The sequence below is a fragment of the Nelusetta ayraudi genome, unplaced genomic scaffold (genome assembly GCF_046127955.1).
Source record: "Nelusetta ayraudi isolate G7.1 ecotype Tasmania unplaced genomic scaffold, CSIRO-AGI_Nayr_v1 ptg000135l, whole genome shotgun sequence".
Classification (NCBI taxonomy): domain Eukaryota; kingdom Metazoa; phylum Chordata; class Actinopteri; order Tetraodontiformes; family Monacanthidae; genus Nelusetta; species Nelusetta ayraudi.
Window position 1 is genome coordinate 10,200,826 of NW_027466185.1, and position 16,880 is coordinate 10,217,705.

Below are 16,880 nucleotides of genomic sequence, written 5' to 3' on the forward strand. Positions count from 1 at the left end.
GGGGTGATGTTGGGGGAGGGGGCGGCGAGGAACGTGAACAGGGTGACCATGACGGAGTTTTCTCGCTCCCCTCCTCTCTCTGCTGCCTTTGATGGGGAGTCGCTGTCACCTCCCTCCGCTCGGCTCCTCTCTGACCTACTTTCACAGCGACTGCTGCTATCGATCCGGGAGCTGCTGTCAAAACGCCGCCAGAAGTTTCAGATTGTACTCGTGTCTGCTCTCTGTCTATATGTGTGCATTTCTTTCTTTCTTTCTAACCCAGCTACCTGACTCAGCGCCACTGTTGCCTCCCAGTCGATACCTCATCACCAACTGGGGCTTGTATTGTACGGACCACTTGAGTTGCACCTGTTTTGCAATTTCTGGCTTTCATCTGCTGGATTTGCATGTCATCCTTGCACAAGCCCTTAATTATTAAACACTCTGGCTGCTTACTTTTTTCTCTCTCTTGCTCATCCCCATCTAAACGCCCAGTGATGTGTTGTCACACCGGCAGCTGTCAAAGGGCAGACCTGTGTCTGTCAGTGTCACCTGATGTTTTGACAGCTTGACTTCCAAATAAAGCTTAAAAATAAATCAAAAATGAAAATAAAATCGAGGTGCACCACAGAAATAATTTGACGATGGAAATCAGCGTGCGTATGTGCTCCAGCTCTCTTCGCTGCCTCTGTGCTAAGGGAGCTGGGCGATCAGAGGCACAGTGTGGGAGGGGCACTTCCACACATAATCACAGACACACACTCACATGCACACACACACACACACACACTTGGTGTAGTGAGCTTGTCAGTGGCGGATGCTGCCGTTTCTTAAGCAGCTGGACGTGCCGGACTGGACGAGTGCTAGTGTGTGGGAGAAAAGGAGCAAGACTGCCGTGCATGTCTTTGTGTGACAGTTTTAGAAGGTGTGTGTGTGTGTGTGTGTGTTTAAGGGTCACTCAGTGGGAGCTCTGGCCTTCCTCACAGTGGTAGGAATCGTGTGACGGACCGCAGTGATTCTGTAGCGTGGTATTGGCTTTGACTCGGGAGAAGGAGGTTAGCAGCTTCTTTCTTTTCTTTTTTTTTCTTTTAAATGCCGGGAAGAGCGGCTGGAAGTGTTGGACGGTCTCTGGAGGAGCAGTGGCTGATGTAATGCTACAGGATGGCCAGATGACAGACCCTGTGTAGGTGCTCCGGGACTTTCCCCCAGCATGGGGAACAGCATCCGTACGAGAAAGGGCGAGAGGAACCCGTCTCCGAGGTCCAGCCGGGCCAAACACAGAGGCTCCTGGGTCTTTGGACATCAGGACAAAGTGAAGACAGGTGAGACGCACGCAGGCTATGTTGGAGTTAGAAGCTGGACTCGCTAATGACAGTGTGGATGCCTGGCAGTGGTCCGTAACTGTTGCTTGTTGCTTGTCTGAAAGAAAAAACAACTTGCTAAGGTGTTTGAAGCAATTTTCCGCGTATGTTTACACAAAACAAGAAATTCATTTTTGAAATTCTCTTATGTCGTCCACAGTGGACCGAGGCATATGTGGCTGTGTTTGTGTCCAGGCGTGTGTATGTGTGTACATCCTGCTGTGCCTTCAGACCCACATGGTTGCAGTGGAAAAACCAGACGTGAGCTGTCCCACACTGATTGCTGTCTCAGTTTAACGTTCCATGAGCAAGAACACACACACACAAAAAAATAGACTTGCACCTGCATGACAAACAGGTTGAACACCACAGGCTCCCACGGACAGACAGGTGTCAGATAATCTCTTGCTCCTGTGTTTGTTTGTTTGTTGCTGGTGCTTCATGCGCTCTTTTCTTTAGTGGGACTGCTGCTTCCCACGTAACATACCTTCCACTCAAGAGTCCGTCTTTCTTTCTTTTTCGGTTTGAAGGTCAAAAACTGGGAAACTTCACGATGCATTTTCCACATTCCTTTACGATTCAAGACGTCGAGATTGCAATCTGCCCTTTATTTCCCTCCAAGCTCCGTTGTTACTATACCAATAAAAACCAGCGCTCGCACGCTGTTAGGAAACAGGGTTTAAGGGACGATTCGATCAAATACAGTCGAAGTCAGTCTGCGGAGCTATGCTTGCCATTATGTATGATGGAGAGACTTTTAAGGAACTGAGATGGAGCGATTCGTCAGCCGCAATCCTGCCTTGTCTCCGTTTGACAGGTGTCATGGTTAACAGCCATTAGCTGCACTCATAGCATTAGATTATTACCAAATGCATTTTGCCGGCTTGTGGCGTGTGCATGGCATGATGCATGACCACCATTAGCAGCAGCAGAAGCACACAGCAACACTAATTGGCGTCTTGATAGACTTCCCCTCTTCTTGGAGCCAAAAATCCAGTGGAAAGCGTTTTTAATCCGCCCTGATTCTCCTCAGATTCCACAACCAGTCGGCTAGCAAGCGCTCAGAAGCGAGCCACTAACAACGAGTTACGCCTCTGATTGGTCCCCCAACACGTGATTGACAGAAGGTTCATCCACTCCTTTTTAGGTTGTCTCCCCTTTCCAAATGGGCTCTTTCCGAGATGGGCAGGCCAGTTAAATCCAAGGTTTATTGTCAAAGTATCCGTTAACCATTTCTGAGCTAGCTCGTCCTTCTTAGTTAAAAAGTACAGACTGCGGCTCGTACCTCAGAACACATCTCAATGCGATTCTCTCCCGGGGGGGTCGGTCTCTCCCCCGGCACTCCTGATTGTTGTCTCCCGCTTCTCGCCATCCACCGCCTCATTCACGGCCAGTTTATTCAGACACTTGGGGTGTGAATGCATGCCTGCATTCCAGACAATTTCCTTACGCATGGGCAGTCGTCCACCACACAAACAGCCGCCCCTCACAGACCTTTTTCTCCCCTCAACGAAGCCATAGACTGTTTGTTTTTTTGTTTCAGAGCTGATCGTAGCAAGAAAAGAAACATTTCACAACAGCGCAAGCTAAAGCTAACCGCGGCAAGAGGCCAGTAATCGCAGATTGCCTTTTTGTGTCGCAGAGCTAATCAAACATGAAAGAGACAAGACGGCTTTCCTTCTGCGACGTGCCATGAAAGAGGTTTTCCATGTCCCCAACTAGGCATCAGGAAGTGAAGGGAACATAACACCCAACATACTGGCGATCAACTGGATTTCACACATCGAGTGTCTTGGATGTTATTTTTAGTCAAGGTCATCAGCGGGTGTGCGTTTGTTCTCCCCCTCTGCACGTCTTGATTCTTCATCATACCCATTTTCTCACTCCCCTGCAAGAAGTTTATCAAACCCTTAAAAGAATGTTGATATATAATTCATAGCCGGTGCAGTTCTGATCTTATGTGGATGGCTTGTGGTGTGATGCTGTAAATCTTGGAACACAAGTGCAAAATTCAGCCAAAAACAGTGGCACATTTTTTTTTTCATCATCCATATTGAATATTAATAAGAAGAAGAGTTGATAAAACATCACCTTCCTTTTTTAAGTATGGCTTCTTAACCTCATTTAAGAATATGTCAGTGGTTTTGCGTCACCTTTCTGAATTTTCACATTTTTATTTTGCATTGTTCAGAGCAACTTTGCATCAAACCCTCTCTCTCAAACACCAGAAAATTACATGTTTATCCCTTAATTTGCAGCCTCTGCTGAAACTGATGCTTTGTTGGACCTTCCACGTGTTTGGAAATGAACAGAAAAGACAGCCATTCACTTCATGTGCTTTGCATTAAAAAAGCAAAGAATATGCCGAACTTTTGTTATATCCAAGTTTATTGACAATGACTGTGCATTATATAATTGTCCAGAATTGTTGATAAATGAAACTTGGTCTGAGTTTAATTTACAACATGAGTTGTTCAGTGTATCGCATTAGAAATACAAACGGTGATACCTCCAATTATCACTGAACTCAAACATTGCGCTTGTTATGGAGCCTTGTGGATCTTGTTGCTGACCTGCCTGTCCCTTTAAAAGAGTGCGCACTTCCCCATTAAGGCTTAATTGTCTGCCTTGGGTACAACCTTTTTTCCGCCTTCATGATTGTCAGAGAAAGTTTTGGTTTTGTTTCTTTCTTGCGGTTGACCTAAGTGAGTTGTGAACATCTACACTTGCAGTACTACCAGTCCTACCTCCCTGCTTTCCATCTAGAGTAGTTCAAATAAATGAAATGAGACCAAGTGTGGTTAACATACAATAGTGGGAAGTTTGCAAAGACTTTTCAGTGTGCCAGGCAGTACAGACAAAAAGATCCTTTTAGATCTCGTCCACTAGACAATAACATTTGTTGAGTCCCACAACTTGTAAGAAGCTTTGAGCTTTGACAGCCTGCAGCTCTGCAACCTGTATATCGCCACCTGCTTTGCATCCTAATGTATCCTCTTGGTGCTTTGCTGTTTTTTTAATTTCTCATCTGATGGAAAAGAGACCTTGCGTGGTGCTGAAACGGTTAACTGAGACACAAAGGTGCTTATTCATGTGCTGATGCAGTGACTGCTGTGGATAAGATTAGCTCACCATGATCTCAGCCTGACTGCATCCACAGGTGGTCAGCCATGCAGAGGGAGCCAGGAACACACACACATGCACACATGTACTCCCTTTTTTGCTACGTCATCTCTATGGGGTTTAATCTGGTCAGATGCCTTTGGTTGGTCTCCAGATGTTTCCTAATGCCATCACATAAGTGTCCTGTCTGTGGGGAGAACATGTCTGGCTCTCATCCGGGAGTCGACCGAGTCGACGAATAAAAGTAGAATTACCAAACAGAAATATTGGGAAGGACGATTCACACCTTATCTGACCTCTACCATTATCTCGTCCCCTTCCAGTTTCTCCTCCTCTTCCTCTCCTTTGTGCCGCTATCTGGTTGACCTTGGATTGTTTGGCTTCTGATTTATTTGCCGGCATTCCAAAGGGGAGGCATTTGTGTGCAAGAAGTGTAAGATTTTAGAAGAGGAAGACTAATCTAAGTGTTTCTCTGTGTAAATGAGGAAGAACGCAGAGTGCCCACAGCGCCCACTTTCCCTTTAAATTTTTCAGTTGCAGTCCAAATTTATGACATTCAAATTTTTAATTATTTTTCAATTAACCAGTATAACTGGGGATCAAATCCCCCTCTTAAGCCCAAAATATTTTGTCAGCAGTTGTCAGTGTTGTTGGGTTGACATTTGTAGGAATGTTTCAGATTAAATTTACGTGGTTGCTAGGTAACAAATTTACACACTGCAGCTTTATAAAGGTTGAGGTAATGGAATCAGCCTTGAGTACTTCTGGACTGAGGTATCTTTGTTATATTCATATTTGCATCATATTTAATTTGCAAATGTTGCATCCTGAGTAGCTTCGTGTGTGTCAGAAGTCTTGGTCTCCAACTGAGATGGAATGAATCAGCGCTCAGAATCACTCTGTGCTGTTGAGGAGTCGTCTGTCCCGCATGGCCACCGAGAATTGAATTAAAGCATCAGATCATCCCATTAAAGTGGACAAACACACACAGACACAGACCTGATGGTGACCCGGCCTTTGCTAGTACATTGCTTCTGCTTTTGGTCATGGATTGGTTGGTTTGATCTTTATCCTTTGGAGGCTGCAACTGCTGTCAGGCTTGAGTTGGGTTGTGCTTTCTAAACCTGTCTAATAAAAAGCGTGCGAGTTCTGTTTAAGTTAAGAGGGTCCTGCCCTAAAGGAAGGAGAAGAAAGATGTTGACAAAAGGAAGGTTTTCATTCTACATAAATTGAATTATTGAAAAAAATAAAACCATCTGAGCCAATTACAAGATAAGTCAAAATCTGCCACTGCAGTGACTGCATTTTGTCTGCCATGAAAAGGTATTTTAGAGCAAAAAAAGCAAGAAACTTGGAATTATGTGTTACTATCTAACTCATCATCCACTTTTAACTGATGCAATGATTGAACTCTATGTCTCTTAATTTCCCTGGTGAACTGAATTGATGCCTAACATTTGCTCGGCGCTGTAAAAGAAGACTTTATGAGCAACCGTGTGTAATCCAAAATAGCTGATGAATACTTACATTTCAGCCGTACTGCAGCATTAAATTACATTCAAGTCGCCCCTTTGCTGTTATAAATCAGGAATTTCACAGAACTGCCACCATTTCAATATTTACATTCCAATCCACGTAGATCTAAGCAATTTAGTTCTCACAAAATGTGCTAATTTTAAGCATTACATTTGAGGGCAAATTGAGGACACATTGTTCTAGGCTGTTTTGTGATTAGATTTTGTCTGCGATTGGAAATCGTACACACACCACACGTGTGTGTGTATATAAAGCACTGACACAAGAGCTTATTTATGTGAAAATGCTGTTGATCTTGGACTGGTGTCGTCAGGGCCAGTCCGACGAGCCAAAGGGCCCATGCCGAGCAGATGGTTTGGAACCGGACTGGGTCCCTCTTGGCACTCCGGAACTCTTGGCAGCAGGTTTTTTTTTTTCCTCTCATACACAACGGCTTTCCGTCAACCGTCCCTCTCATTTCTCGGGGTGTTTATTGGAGTGACTCAGTCGAAATGGTTTGACTTGTTTACCCAAAAGGGGAGCTTAGCTCGCTGGCCGTGGATAAAGGGATTTCACCGAGGAAGGGTGAAGAAGAGGAGGAGGGGGGGGGGGGGGGAGTGTTGTGTGGTGCTGGCAGAATGGGACGTTGTTGTCTTAAAGCACACACACACACTCGACCCCTGTTCTCACTTGTGTCACTCGCACAGTGCGGCACTTATATTGCTCATACGTTTACCGCACATTTTGTAATATCCGTGAGCGAACAGGGCCGTGCCTGTTCCCAGGCTAATGCGCGCGGTGTGATTCAGATGACGCGCCGTCAAATTGACTTAAAGTGGCAGGACTCCTGCTGCACCTCGCAGCTCAGCAGCTTTTTGGTTTCATGCATGGACTTGATGTATACGCTGATGACACATTGGTATTCCGCTTGGGTGCTGAAGCTGCTGGGTTTTATGTTGCACATTTTCATTAAACTTGTGTGTTTTAGCATTTTGAGGGCCAATTCACAAAAGTTGAATCCACTACAACAGTCGGACGGAGACTTTGTGTGCAGAAAAGAACAAGGGGACACTGTACTTCTGGAAATCTTTACAATCACTATAGCTTCCAGGGAGAACGGACGGAATGATGTCAGTGACATTTCAGTAAGAAAGAGTCCAATGCAGATTTGCATTCCGGCCCGGCGTAATGAGGCTGTTCAGGCATCCGAGCTGCACATCATTACAGCAAAATGGCAAAGAGTCAGCGGGGTTGGAGGATGGTGGGCAGATGCAAAGTGAGAGTTAATTATTCAATCAGAGAGTGAAAACTTGATACCAGGAATTCAACCTTTGCTTCAAGAGAGGGGAGGGGTTATAAAATGTGAGTTCACCTGTTGCGTCTTCGTTCGCTCAGTGCTGCAGCATTTGTTTTGTTCGCCATGTGCAGCTGGTTCTAATAGTTGCTCGTTTTCTGGCAAAGTTCAATGACTACGACATCAAATTTATGATCGGTTTCACCTGGTAAAATAATAAATACTCTGTGCTGTATGTATTTGGACAGAGCTGTCGGAACCCTTTCCACCATCTTTGTGAGCTAAGTTAGGCTAAGCTATGCTAAGACCACCAGCATTTATCTTCTCATCAGGACATCAGCAAATTGAAGGTCTATAAACCCATTAACCTGTAACAGAAAGACTCAGCTCGTCCTCCACCCAGTATCTCAAAGATTTCTTTTAAAAGTTTTTCTGTTCTCTGAGCAGCTAGTGGAGCTCCCAGACCCCCACGGTGAGACCTGAGGCGGCCGCTCCTGTCCCATCTCGACCCGCTCACTCATCAGCTCATCAATCAGACTTAATGAGGCTGTACAGAGAAACCTGCCCTCAAATAACCTGCAGAACAGTTCCCTTTTTTGTGTTTCCAGCTGTCTTTTGTCTTTTGTGACGACTTTACCTTTCTGTTTGCCTCCTTAAAATTGAAGACAACAGTTTAGAGGAGTTATCTTGGAGTTTCTTTTTTACTGATGAGTTTCATGCAGCTCTCCCAATAGAAGCACATCCTTAAAAAAAAAAAAAGTTTTTTAATTTTTATTTTGGATCTTTCCACTAGCATTCAGTCCGTCTGCTCTCACGGTGGTTTTGTCTGGAGGCCTCTGCGTCTGTTCGTACCCTTTAATTTGCCAGGGTCACCCAGAAGACTTCTATCCTCACTCCCACGCCACTTGGACACAGATAGATTTATTATCCTGTTTTTTTGGGATGGATGTTCCGCACAGTGGCTCAGCTGTGTTCTCTCCTCTGCACCAGGCTTCATAGTTTGGCAACATCTTCTTTTTTTCATCTTCTTTCCTCTTCTTCTCCCTTGAGAAAAAAAAACGCGCTCACTCGCCTTCTAGGGAGAATAAATAAAGAACCGGAGGAGGAAGTTTGAGAGGCTTAATTACAAAAGATTGATGGTTACTATTCTCAGTGATGGGAGTCGCTGTACTTTCTGTGTGTGTGGCTTGAGGTCCTGAAGGTGGAGAGGACGCGTTTCACGTGGAGTGAAACTTCATGCTCAAAAGACTTTTGCAAAACAGCAAAAACAGGTGAAAAAGCATCTGGCAGCCAAATTCCCCTTTGCTTCTTTTGCTTGCTCAACTTTTCAGAGTGGGAGGTCAGTGCAGCTCTGGATATCTGCCCTTTGTGATGTCACTAGTTTCAACAGATATGTTTCTCAGGTTAGTTTCAACACCCTCCACCCCCTCCTTGCTTCTTCCAGCCTTTAATTCAGCTGGTTATTGTTGAAGGACCGACAAAGCATCGGTTTTAGCAAAAAGGAGTGTGTTTTTGCTGGAGGCTGTAAACACAGGGCTAATTATACTGTTTCTTGGAGATCTAAGAGGGCCATTGTTCTTCTAAATCATGCAAGGCCGCCTATTGGGGTCTGGGATAGGTGAAAAAAACATTCTAATAAGGGGAACTTTGACAGCACGTTAATAAAGTATGCACCTGATTTCAGGCTCTTCTGATTCGCCTCCTCCAAAAACGTGCAGCCTTCAGTCGACACCAATTTGTTTCCTTCCCTCCCCTCCTCCCTTTTTCCTCCTCACCTTCTCCATCTGAACCTTTCCTCTTTCCCCTCCTTTCCTGTCTTTGTAAGCCACCCAGAGGAAATCAGAAATTCAGGTGGTTCATGGGAAGCGACAGCTCCCAACTCTGTGATTTATGTCTTCGAGGTGCCCTACAATCTTTCTCCTTCCCTCTTTGTCCTCCTCCCCTCCCTTCGTTCCTGCCTCCTTCCTTTTCTCAGCTCTTGTTTTCCTTCTGTCTTCTCTTTTCTGTGCTGCTTCTCTCTGCTGCCATCTTGCCATCGTGCCCCTGGGCCTCCTGCGGAACAAGCTCCGCACACGCCCGAATCGAATGAGGCTCATCTCCCGGTTCATGTTTCATTCATTCTCAACAGATGCCGTGACAACATAGCGATGTGTAAGATGTTGTGCTGTACTAGTGGTGTACACACAGTGGAGGATGTGGGTCAGTGTGACTGTCTTTCTGCCTGATTAGTACAACAGCACTTCAGCAGGGGGGCTCGTAACTCAAGTCCACTGCAGCAGCTGTGGAATACAAAACAGGGCGGCGGCACCGAGCTGCATAATCACTCTCGTGTACTGTGTGTGTGTGTGTGTGTGTGTGTGTGTGTGTGTGTGTGTGTTGGAGGTTCACATTTTAACCTTCTCTTCCTTCACTCTCCCAGTTCCATTACCTCTGCCTGGGTGGGTAAAGCAGAGGGAAAGACTGTGTGGGACAACAAAAAAAAACTGCATTCTGCATCTTTTAGACCTTTTAGGTGGGGGTATGAATAACTGTTTACTGCTTTGTAATAACAATAATAATAATAATAATGATAATGATAATGATAATGATAATAATAGTAGTAGAAGGTTTAGATGTAGAGCAACTCTCCCAAACAATTACAATTTACAGCTTTATTTTTCTTGACTGTTGCAGATGTTTAAATGTTAAGTGTGCTTATATTTTTAATGTCTCTTGTGTTTTAACATTTCTTGAGAACTGGAAATATTTGGACAAAACATGACCTAAAGTCCCAGTGCACTTGAACAAGTACCCGGTGTCTTTAGTTATTCAGCAGTGTGTGTGTTTGTGTGCGTGCGTGAGTGTGTGTGTGTGTGTGTGTGTGTGTGTGTGTGTGTGTGTGTGTGTGTGTGTGTGAGAGAGAGAGAGACTGTTTTTAATCCAAGCAGGTGTGCTGGTTGAAAGGCCTGGTTGAAAACATCTTTGCATCCCTCCGCATTTAATTTACACACACACACACACACACACTTTGTACAGTGAAAGGGACTCTTTTCACACTCACCCATGCGTGAAGTGGGAACCCGATCCCTCATAGACCGGCGGCCTACCAGTTCACCTGATGCTGAAGTTATGAAGCCTCCTCTCACTTTTACTGTCTCTGCATCACTGCATCCTGTGCGATGATGATGATTGGCTGTAGGGGTGAACTGAGGACAGGAGGTGAACTCACACACTCAGTCTATGCTCACCGGGTTACATTGCACAATAAGAGTGTGTGTGTGTGTGTGTGTATGTGTGTGTTGACATCAGTGTCCGGGTGGAGTCCCTACTATTGCGATTAGATCTTTTTCTATATTGCGGTTTTCTTATCTTACGTCATTACAACCAAGTCACTGTGCAGTGATTCATCAGAACCAACTCTGCCCTCGAAGTCCAGCCGGGGTTCATACAGCTCCCTCTAGTGGCGCAAAAGACTCAGTGTGTATGTGAGGCAGCAATGACTCTTCTTTTTCAAGGGAATCTCTCCCTGGTGAAACTCTGTAATTATACAATACGGAAGTAAGCAGAATAAAATTATCCTCCAGCTCCATAAAAAACAGCGGAAAGTCATTTTGTCCATCCTGCAGCCACCTCCCTTGTAAATCAGTCACGATTAATAAACTGTCACGACAATTTAATAATCTCTCCTCCCACTCCGCACTCGCTAACCAGCCATGTGACCGTTTGACCTTTGACATTTTCCAACACGCCTCTTGCCGGTGGCGTTGCCTGCAAACGATCCAACGTCAGCTAGCCTGTCTGCGCCGCTAAATAGATTCACCCTCCGTTGATTTACGATGTTGTCCGTTTCACTGTTTAACTGACACGTATGCCGTCAATAAATGGAAGTGTCTTGAAGTGTCGGAGAGGAAGCAGTCAGCAGATTGGAGTCAAATATTTGTGGCTCTGCTTTTAGTGGACGATGCTCACGAGTTTCACACTCGCATGAAGCCGGCATGTGTTTTTGTTTGGCTTATGTGGTGGAATGGTGTGTGTGTGTGTGTGTGTGTGTGTGTGTGTGTGTAAAGGCCCTCTCTCCCCTCTGCCCTCTACCCCGATACCAGATGGTGTCTCTTTAGGCCCTCTAATGAATATTGATGTATGGGGTCATGGTTAACGGTGGGTGGGAGTGGGGGGGGGGGGGGGGGGGTGATATGCAGGCTCGGCTGCAAACCCCCAAAATTGGCACAAAGTACAAGTTTGTCTAAAGGGGGCTGGGCTGTGAAAAAAGGGTTTATTTTTGCAGGGAGTGGCAGTGTTTAACCCCGAGGGCCACGGAATCTTGAAACAATGCCGCGTCGCCTGCACATAATCCCTCACATGCTCCATCTCAATAAACACCTTGAAGTAAATTGGACAGATTGAGGAGCGAAGTGAAAAACAAATTAGGTTTGGTGGTCACGCCGTCTCGAGGATGTCTCCAGTTGTGGTGTGAGCTAACAAAAACTATTTAGAAAAGTAAAGTGAAAATGAAAGGAGTATGTGTAATTTGGTGGCAGAAGCAGTGTGAGGTGAAGACTTGGCCAGGTCAAGTCCCTGGCAGCGTTAATCCTCTGGCATGACGCCCGCTTTGAAAGCTGCTCCTCAAACCTCCGTCAGCACCCTGGGCCGAGCGGTCGGAACCTGGTTCAGAGCCATGTGACACAGCAGCCAGCTTTTCCTTTTTCTTCCATAAATGATGAACATCTGTGGGATGTTTTCTGTTTGTTTGTTTTAAAATGGGAAAATGTGAAAGGGTGGACACACATCAGGAAGCACATTAGTTAGTAACGTGTTGGTGTTGAAAGAGCGAGACATTCAAACTGTGCCAAGCTTCTCTCAGGTAAATGTTTCTATATATTCCCTCACTTTAGAGTCATAACCAATTCACTTGCTTGTTGAATGAACTAAATGTCATAATTAAAAAGGCAACAACGCTGTGGTCTTGCTAGTTGCACTGGAGGTGGAACAAATGTGACATAAAATGAAATCAAGAATACCTTGGAACTTGTTGGGGGTCAATAGGTCATCATCACAACATTTATAAGTCATAAGGCAATATTGGTGTTGTGTTTGAATAGGATTAGTATTAGAATGTGCATATTTCTTTCAATGTATAATCATCATGAATCATGTCAAGGAAGCCATACCACTGCTTTCCCTTGCTGTCCAGAAACAGCTTAATTAGCCCTCTGTTTAAAGCCTTCTGCCAAAAATAAATGTGGCTTGAGCTTCCTGCTAAAAAATAATGTTTTACATTTACATTTACCTACATGTTTTGTAAAGGGACATAGACAGGTGCTACTTACAATGCAGTTTTCTAACATGGGACCTCATACTCATTTATGCCAAGTGTTTTGAATCACTGCTACCGCCTTGCAAAATATTGCACTGTATAGTTTTGCTCTCTTGGGGGAGCAGGAGAGAAGGACGCATTTGTTAGTTAAAGATAAAGGCGCCAGACTCTCTCACTCTCTCGCTCCTCCTACCAGGGCCCGGGGTCGAGGTTTGGATGCCATGTGAGTCGGCATTGTGCTGTGCGTGCTGATGAAGGTAATTGTGTGTTTGCCCCCAGCTGCTTGCCGGTGTTTGAGGCAGCTGTAGGCCCCCTGCTGCGCCACTTTAAAGAGAACAAGGATCAATTGAGGAGGCGAGGGGCTTCACGCTGCATCTCAGACAGGAACAGCATCTACTTTTTTCTTCTTTTTTCTTGTTTTTTTTTTTTACATCTGTGTCACAGCTAGCTTTGCATGCTCGCGTACGCCATCACACAAAGTGCGACGCTGCACCAACAAGGCGTCAGGCTATTTATAAACCACCGAACTGGCCCGAGAGGTAAAGTGGCAGACAGAAGGGGAAGAAAGATGTGAAAGAGCGGCAATGGACAGAGATAGTGGCGGTGAAAGGGGGAGGACGCAGTGACACGGAAGAGAGCGCGGCCGCCCAAGCCGTTCACGGCGAGGACACAACCTCTGCTGTCACATGTGGCGCTCGCCCCACCCACCCCGCAGCCTTCGCTTAATGAGACACCCGCTCGAAGGCCTCCATCAGGAGGAAGGGCGACATAAATATATATATCCCTTGCAAACCAGATGATCGCTGTGTCACTTTGTGATTTGCTGCGGCCACGATTACAGTTTTGGAAAACAGACAGGAGGGAAGTGAAGCAGTGCCAAAACCTGTTTAAACTGGTTGGAAAGTATTTTCATATGCAGAGCTTTAAAAAGTTTGCACTTCTTATCGTTATACATCTGAGATATTTTTCGTACTTGTATTGCACACTAATTTCATAATACAGAAACTCTTTTTTCAGTTTTCCTGCTCAGCTAAATAGTTATAACTCTGTTATTACGAAAACGTTGCCCAATTGTCACTTCACTGTGCCACTCTAGGGCTTTTTTCTTAACATGCACAATCACACATGTCCGTCTTTATTGTCCTGAAGTGTGGAGGAGGGGTAGGAGGAGGAGGAGGAGGAGGAGGGCCTTCAAAACCTTGACAGACGGGCTGGGTTATTATGAGGAGGCTATTCTTCATCTGATGATGCCGGAGAGCGAAATCACAACAGAGCTGGAGTGAGTGAGAGAGGGAGGAGAGGAGGGAGTGAGAGAGACCAGAGAGGTGACGGGGAGGGAGGGGGGTTGGGTATCAGACTTGGGGATAAGACAGCTGGGACGGGCTGCCTGGCTGGAAGCAGATCTTATTGTGCACTTGTCCTGAACAAGTCACTTTGTGGCTGCAGAAGCCAAGAGGAGCTGGTTTCATTCTATTTCTAATTGTCATTTTCCTCTGAAAACTTCATCTGGATTATAAAGAAAACAAATTCTTTTTTATTTATTTTTTTACTTTTGATCGAATGTGAATCTGTTGCCCCCTCAGTGTGTTGGACTTTACTGTTGATGCTGAGTGTGTCATGGCACTGGTGTAGGAATGGTGGTCTACCTGAAGAAGAGCCTCCACTCTCTGCTGTCTGCGTTCAAGAAGAAGGGTGAGTGCTGATGCACACCAGGAGGCTGGGGTGCTGAAGTGACAGTGATGCCGCTTGACTTTTAACCAAAGTGTCTCAAGTAAAGCTGATCTCCTAAAACGAGTTAGCACTGCACGGCGATGGAGGACGGAGGCATTTGCGCGTTTGTTTGCGAGGTGCTAGAAATTGCCTTTGCTGGTTTTGTGGGCTGCGCAGACAAACTGTCACGGGAGAATTAGCATCCGGGGCAAGTCGAGGGTCGTCTCTAATGAGATAAAGAGCTTAACCGTCTCTTTTGGCGATCGTCTAAATCGACCAAAACCCCTCAAAATCTCCCACAGGGGTCCGGCGGGACTCCCATCTCGTCTGCTTCTCCACTAAACCACAATGGTGCAACTCACATGTAAGTAATACACACTGATGGAGCAGACTTGGTCCTCAGACTTTCATTAGACAGTGTAAAGGTGAAGTCTGCATTGACCCTACAGCAGCCCACAGTGGGAACCATTGTATTCTGCGGCTGCCTCACCAGTGTGAAGGCTGCAGATACCTTACAAATAATCTCACAAACGATCTGTTCAGAACGCAGAGTGTACACAGAGGATCTCAGTTGTCCAGACTGAGAGCCACAGTCTGGGAGGACAGGGGACAGCTTGTGTCTTGAAAGAGGTCAATAGGTCAAGTAAAATAGAATATTTTGAGGAAAATTTGTATGGATTTATCATATTTGTTTGCTTTCTCAGTATAGTTAAGGCAAAATTCATATGCGCTATCACAACAATAAGAAAAGAAATGCTTGCATCACAATCCAGTTAGTACCTGTGCCTCTTAGTGGCATCTTCAGAGGTGCACTCACCAGATTATTTAAGCCATCGTGGTTTTACAAGGGAATGGAGACGCCGCAAGAGATTAGCCGGCTAATAGTTTACGAATCTGTCGAGGCTGGGACGTCTGCCGCCGCGCAGCTCGCCTGAGGGGATTTGAGGCGAGTGCTCATCACATGCACGCAGATAAGCGAGGGAGCAGCCCGGCGGCGAGGGGCCAGAGGGCGCGCTCAAAGCTGATAAATGTTTTGGCAAATGGACACCTGTTGGGCCCGTGCGCTCACGTTTGTGTCGTAACAAGGCAGAGGGTACATGTACCTGCGGGGTCATGGGAATATGGTTTGACAGGGACTCATGCCTGCAAATGCTTACAATCCCCCCCCAGCAGATCTGTCCAGAATAATACTTTTCTTTATAAATTATATTACCTACAGATTTTTAATTGGAAAATAATAGGAGGTTAGAGTTTTGGAGTACTTCATTTACTTACATTTACTTACTTACATTTCATAATACAGTACATTTGCAGTTTTTAACTCTGAGTGCCATTCTTTTTTTTTGCCATTCGTATCAAAGTGTGTACTTTATGAAATTGATGAGCACTAGGTTGTCTTGCTCTGTTGGCCGCTTATTACGCTATTCTATACTATTTACTACATATATATGTAGTAAAATATATATACATACATGTATATATACATATATGTATATATATATATATATATATATATATATATATATATATATATATATATATATATATATATATACATATATACATATACACATATATATATATATATATATATATATATATATATATATATACACACACACACAACATATATATTTTGTTTTATTTGTTTTATTTCATTGTCATTACAGCTGGCCTGAAGGGGAATGAAGACCAGAAGCGGTTGACGGTTCACTTCACCACTTCCCAGCACTACCAGGAGAATGTTTTCATTGAAGGCAGCAGGCCGCAGTACCTGGAGGACCTGCACATCGAGGCCCAGGAGGGACTCAAGATCCTGCAGCAGGAAGGTCATTAGAAACACAGTTAGCGCTGAGGAGGCAGATGCAAGCAGTGAAATAAATGGAAATCGATGAAGAAAGATCGTTAAAATAAAAAGATGAATATCACTCAAATGGAGACAGGTCAGGGCCACCAATCTTTTTCACCGCAACCAACAGTTACTGACTCAGTGTATCTTCTTTTTTTTCTTGGTGTATCCAGAGGACAAGAATGGAGTTAACTTTCCTGATGATGAGAGTGTTGCAGTAAGTGTCAAGCTACACATTAATTCGCTACTGTGCCTATATGTGCTTCCTTCAATCATCAGTAGACCAACTGGCCCCCTCTGTGTTGTGTCTTGTTTCCCCACAGTCCACCGACACGCTGCGTCTGGAACAAGATATCAGCCCCAAGGACGGAGATGGATGTCCGGAATCGAGATCCACGGACAGGACTGCAGATAACACAACAGTCTCCGATGCGTCGATCAGGCCTGTGCTCAACCGCCAAGGTAAGCACGGTTTAATGCTGGTGAGCACGTGTCTGTCTGTTTTGGTGGAACTCTGAAAAAGAAGCAATTGCTCATTTTCATCAAAGGGAAATAAGCACATGAAAACGTTTGTGCCTGTTATAGCATTTGAGACGATTCCTGACTCCGCTGCTTTTTTGACAAGTCACAGGCGTCTCAGCTTTCAGCTGCTTGGTTGCTTGCTGCAGATTACTGTTACTCAGAAGTCGTATGTGTCAGCAGGCAAAGCGTGCTCGTTTAGAGAAAGCATTTGTAGAGTGACAAATGGGTATTCGG

General features: G+C 45.1%; 1 protein-coding gene across 4 annotated transcripts in view; it reads left to right on the forward strand.

The window, feature by feature from the left end:
* The window catches only part of nhsl3 (NHS like 3), a 30,192-nt gene that overhangs the window by 7,703 nt on the left and 5,609 nt on the right, over window positions 1–16,880 (forward strand). For 2 of the 4 annotated variants that reach the window (XM_076051522.1, XM_076051521.1), the window contains exons 3-5: window positions 15,946–16,104; window positions 16,298–16,341; window positions 16,448–16,586. In XM_076051522.1, the coding sequence (XP_075907637.1) occupies window positions 15,946–16,104; window positions 16,298–16,341; window positions 16,448–16,586 (342 nt within the window). Of the gene's footprint in view, window positions 1–645; window positions 1,302–13,955; window positions 14,258–15,945; window positions 16,105–16,297; window positions 16,342–16,447; window positions 16,587–16,880 lie in introns of those variants that run through there. The other 2 variants (XM_076051523.1, XM_076051524.1) reach the window with 2 other exon arrangements.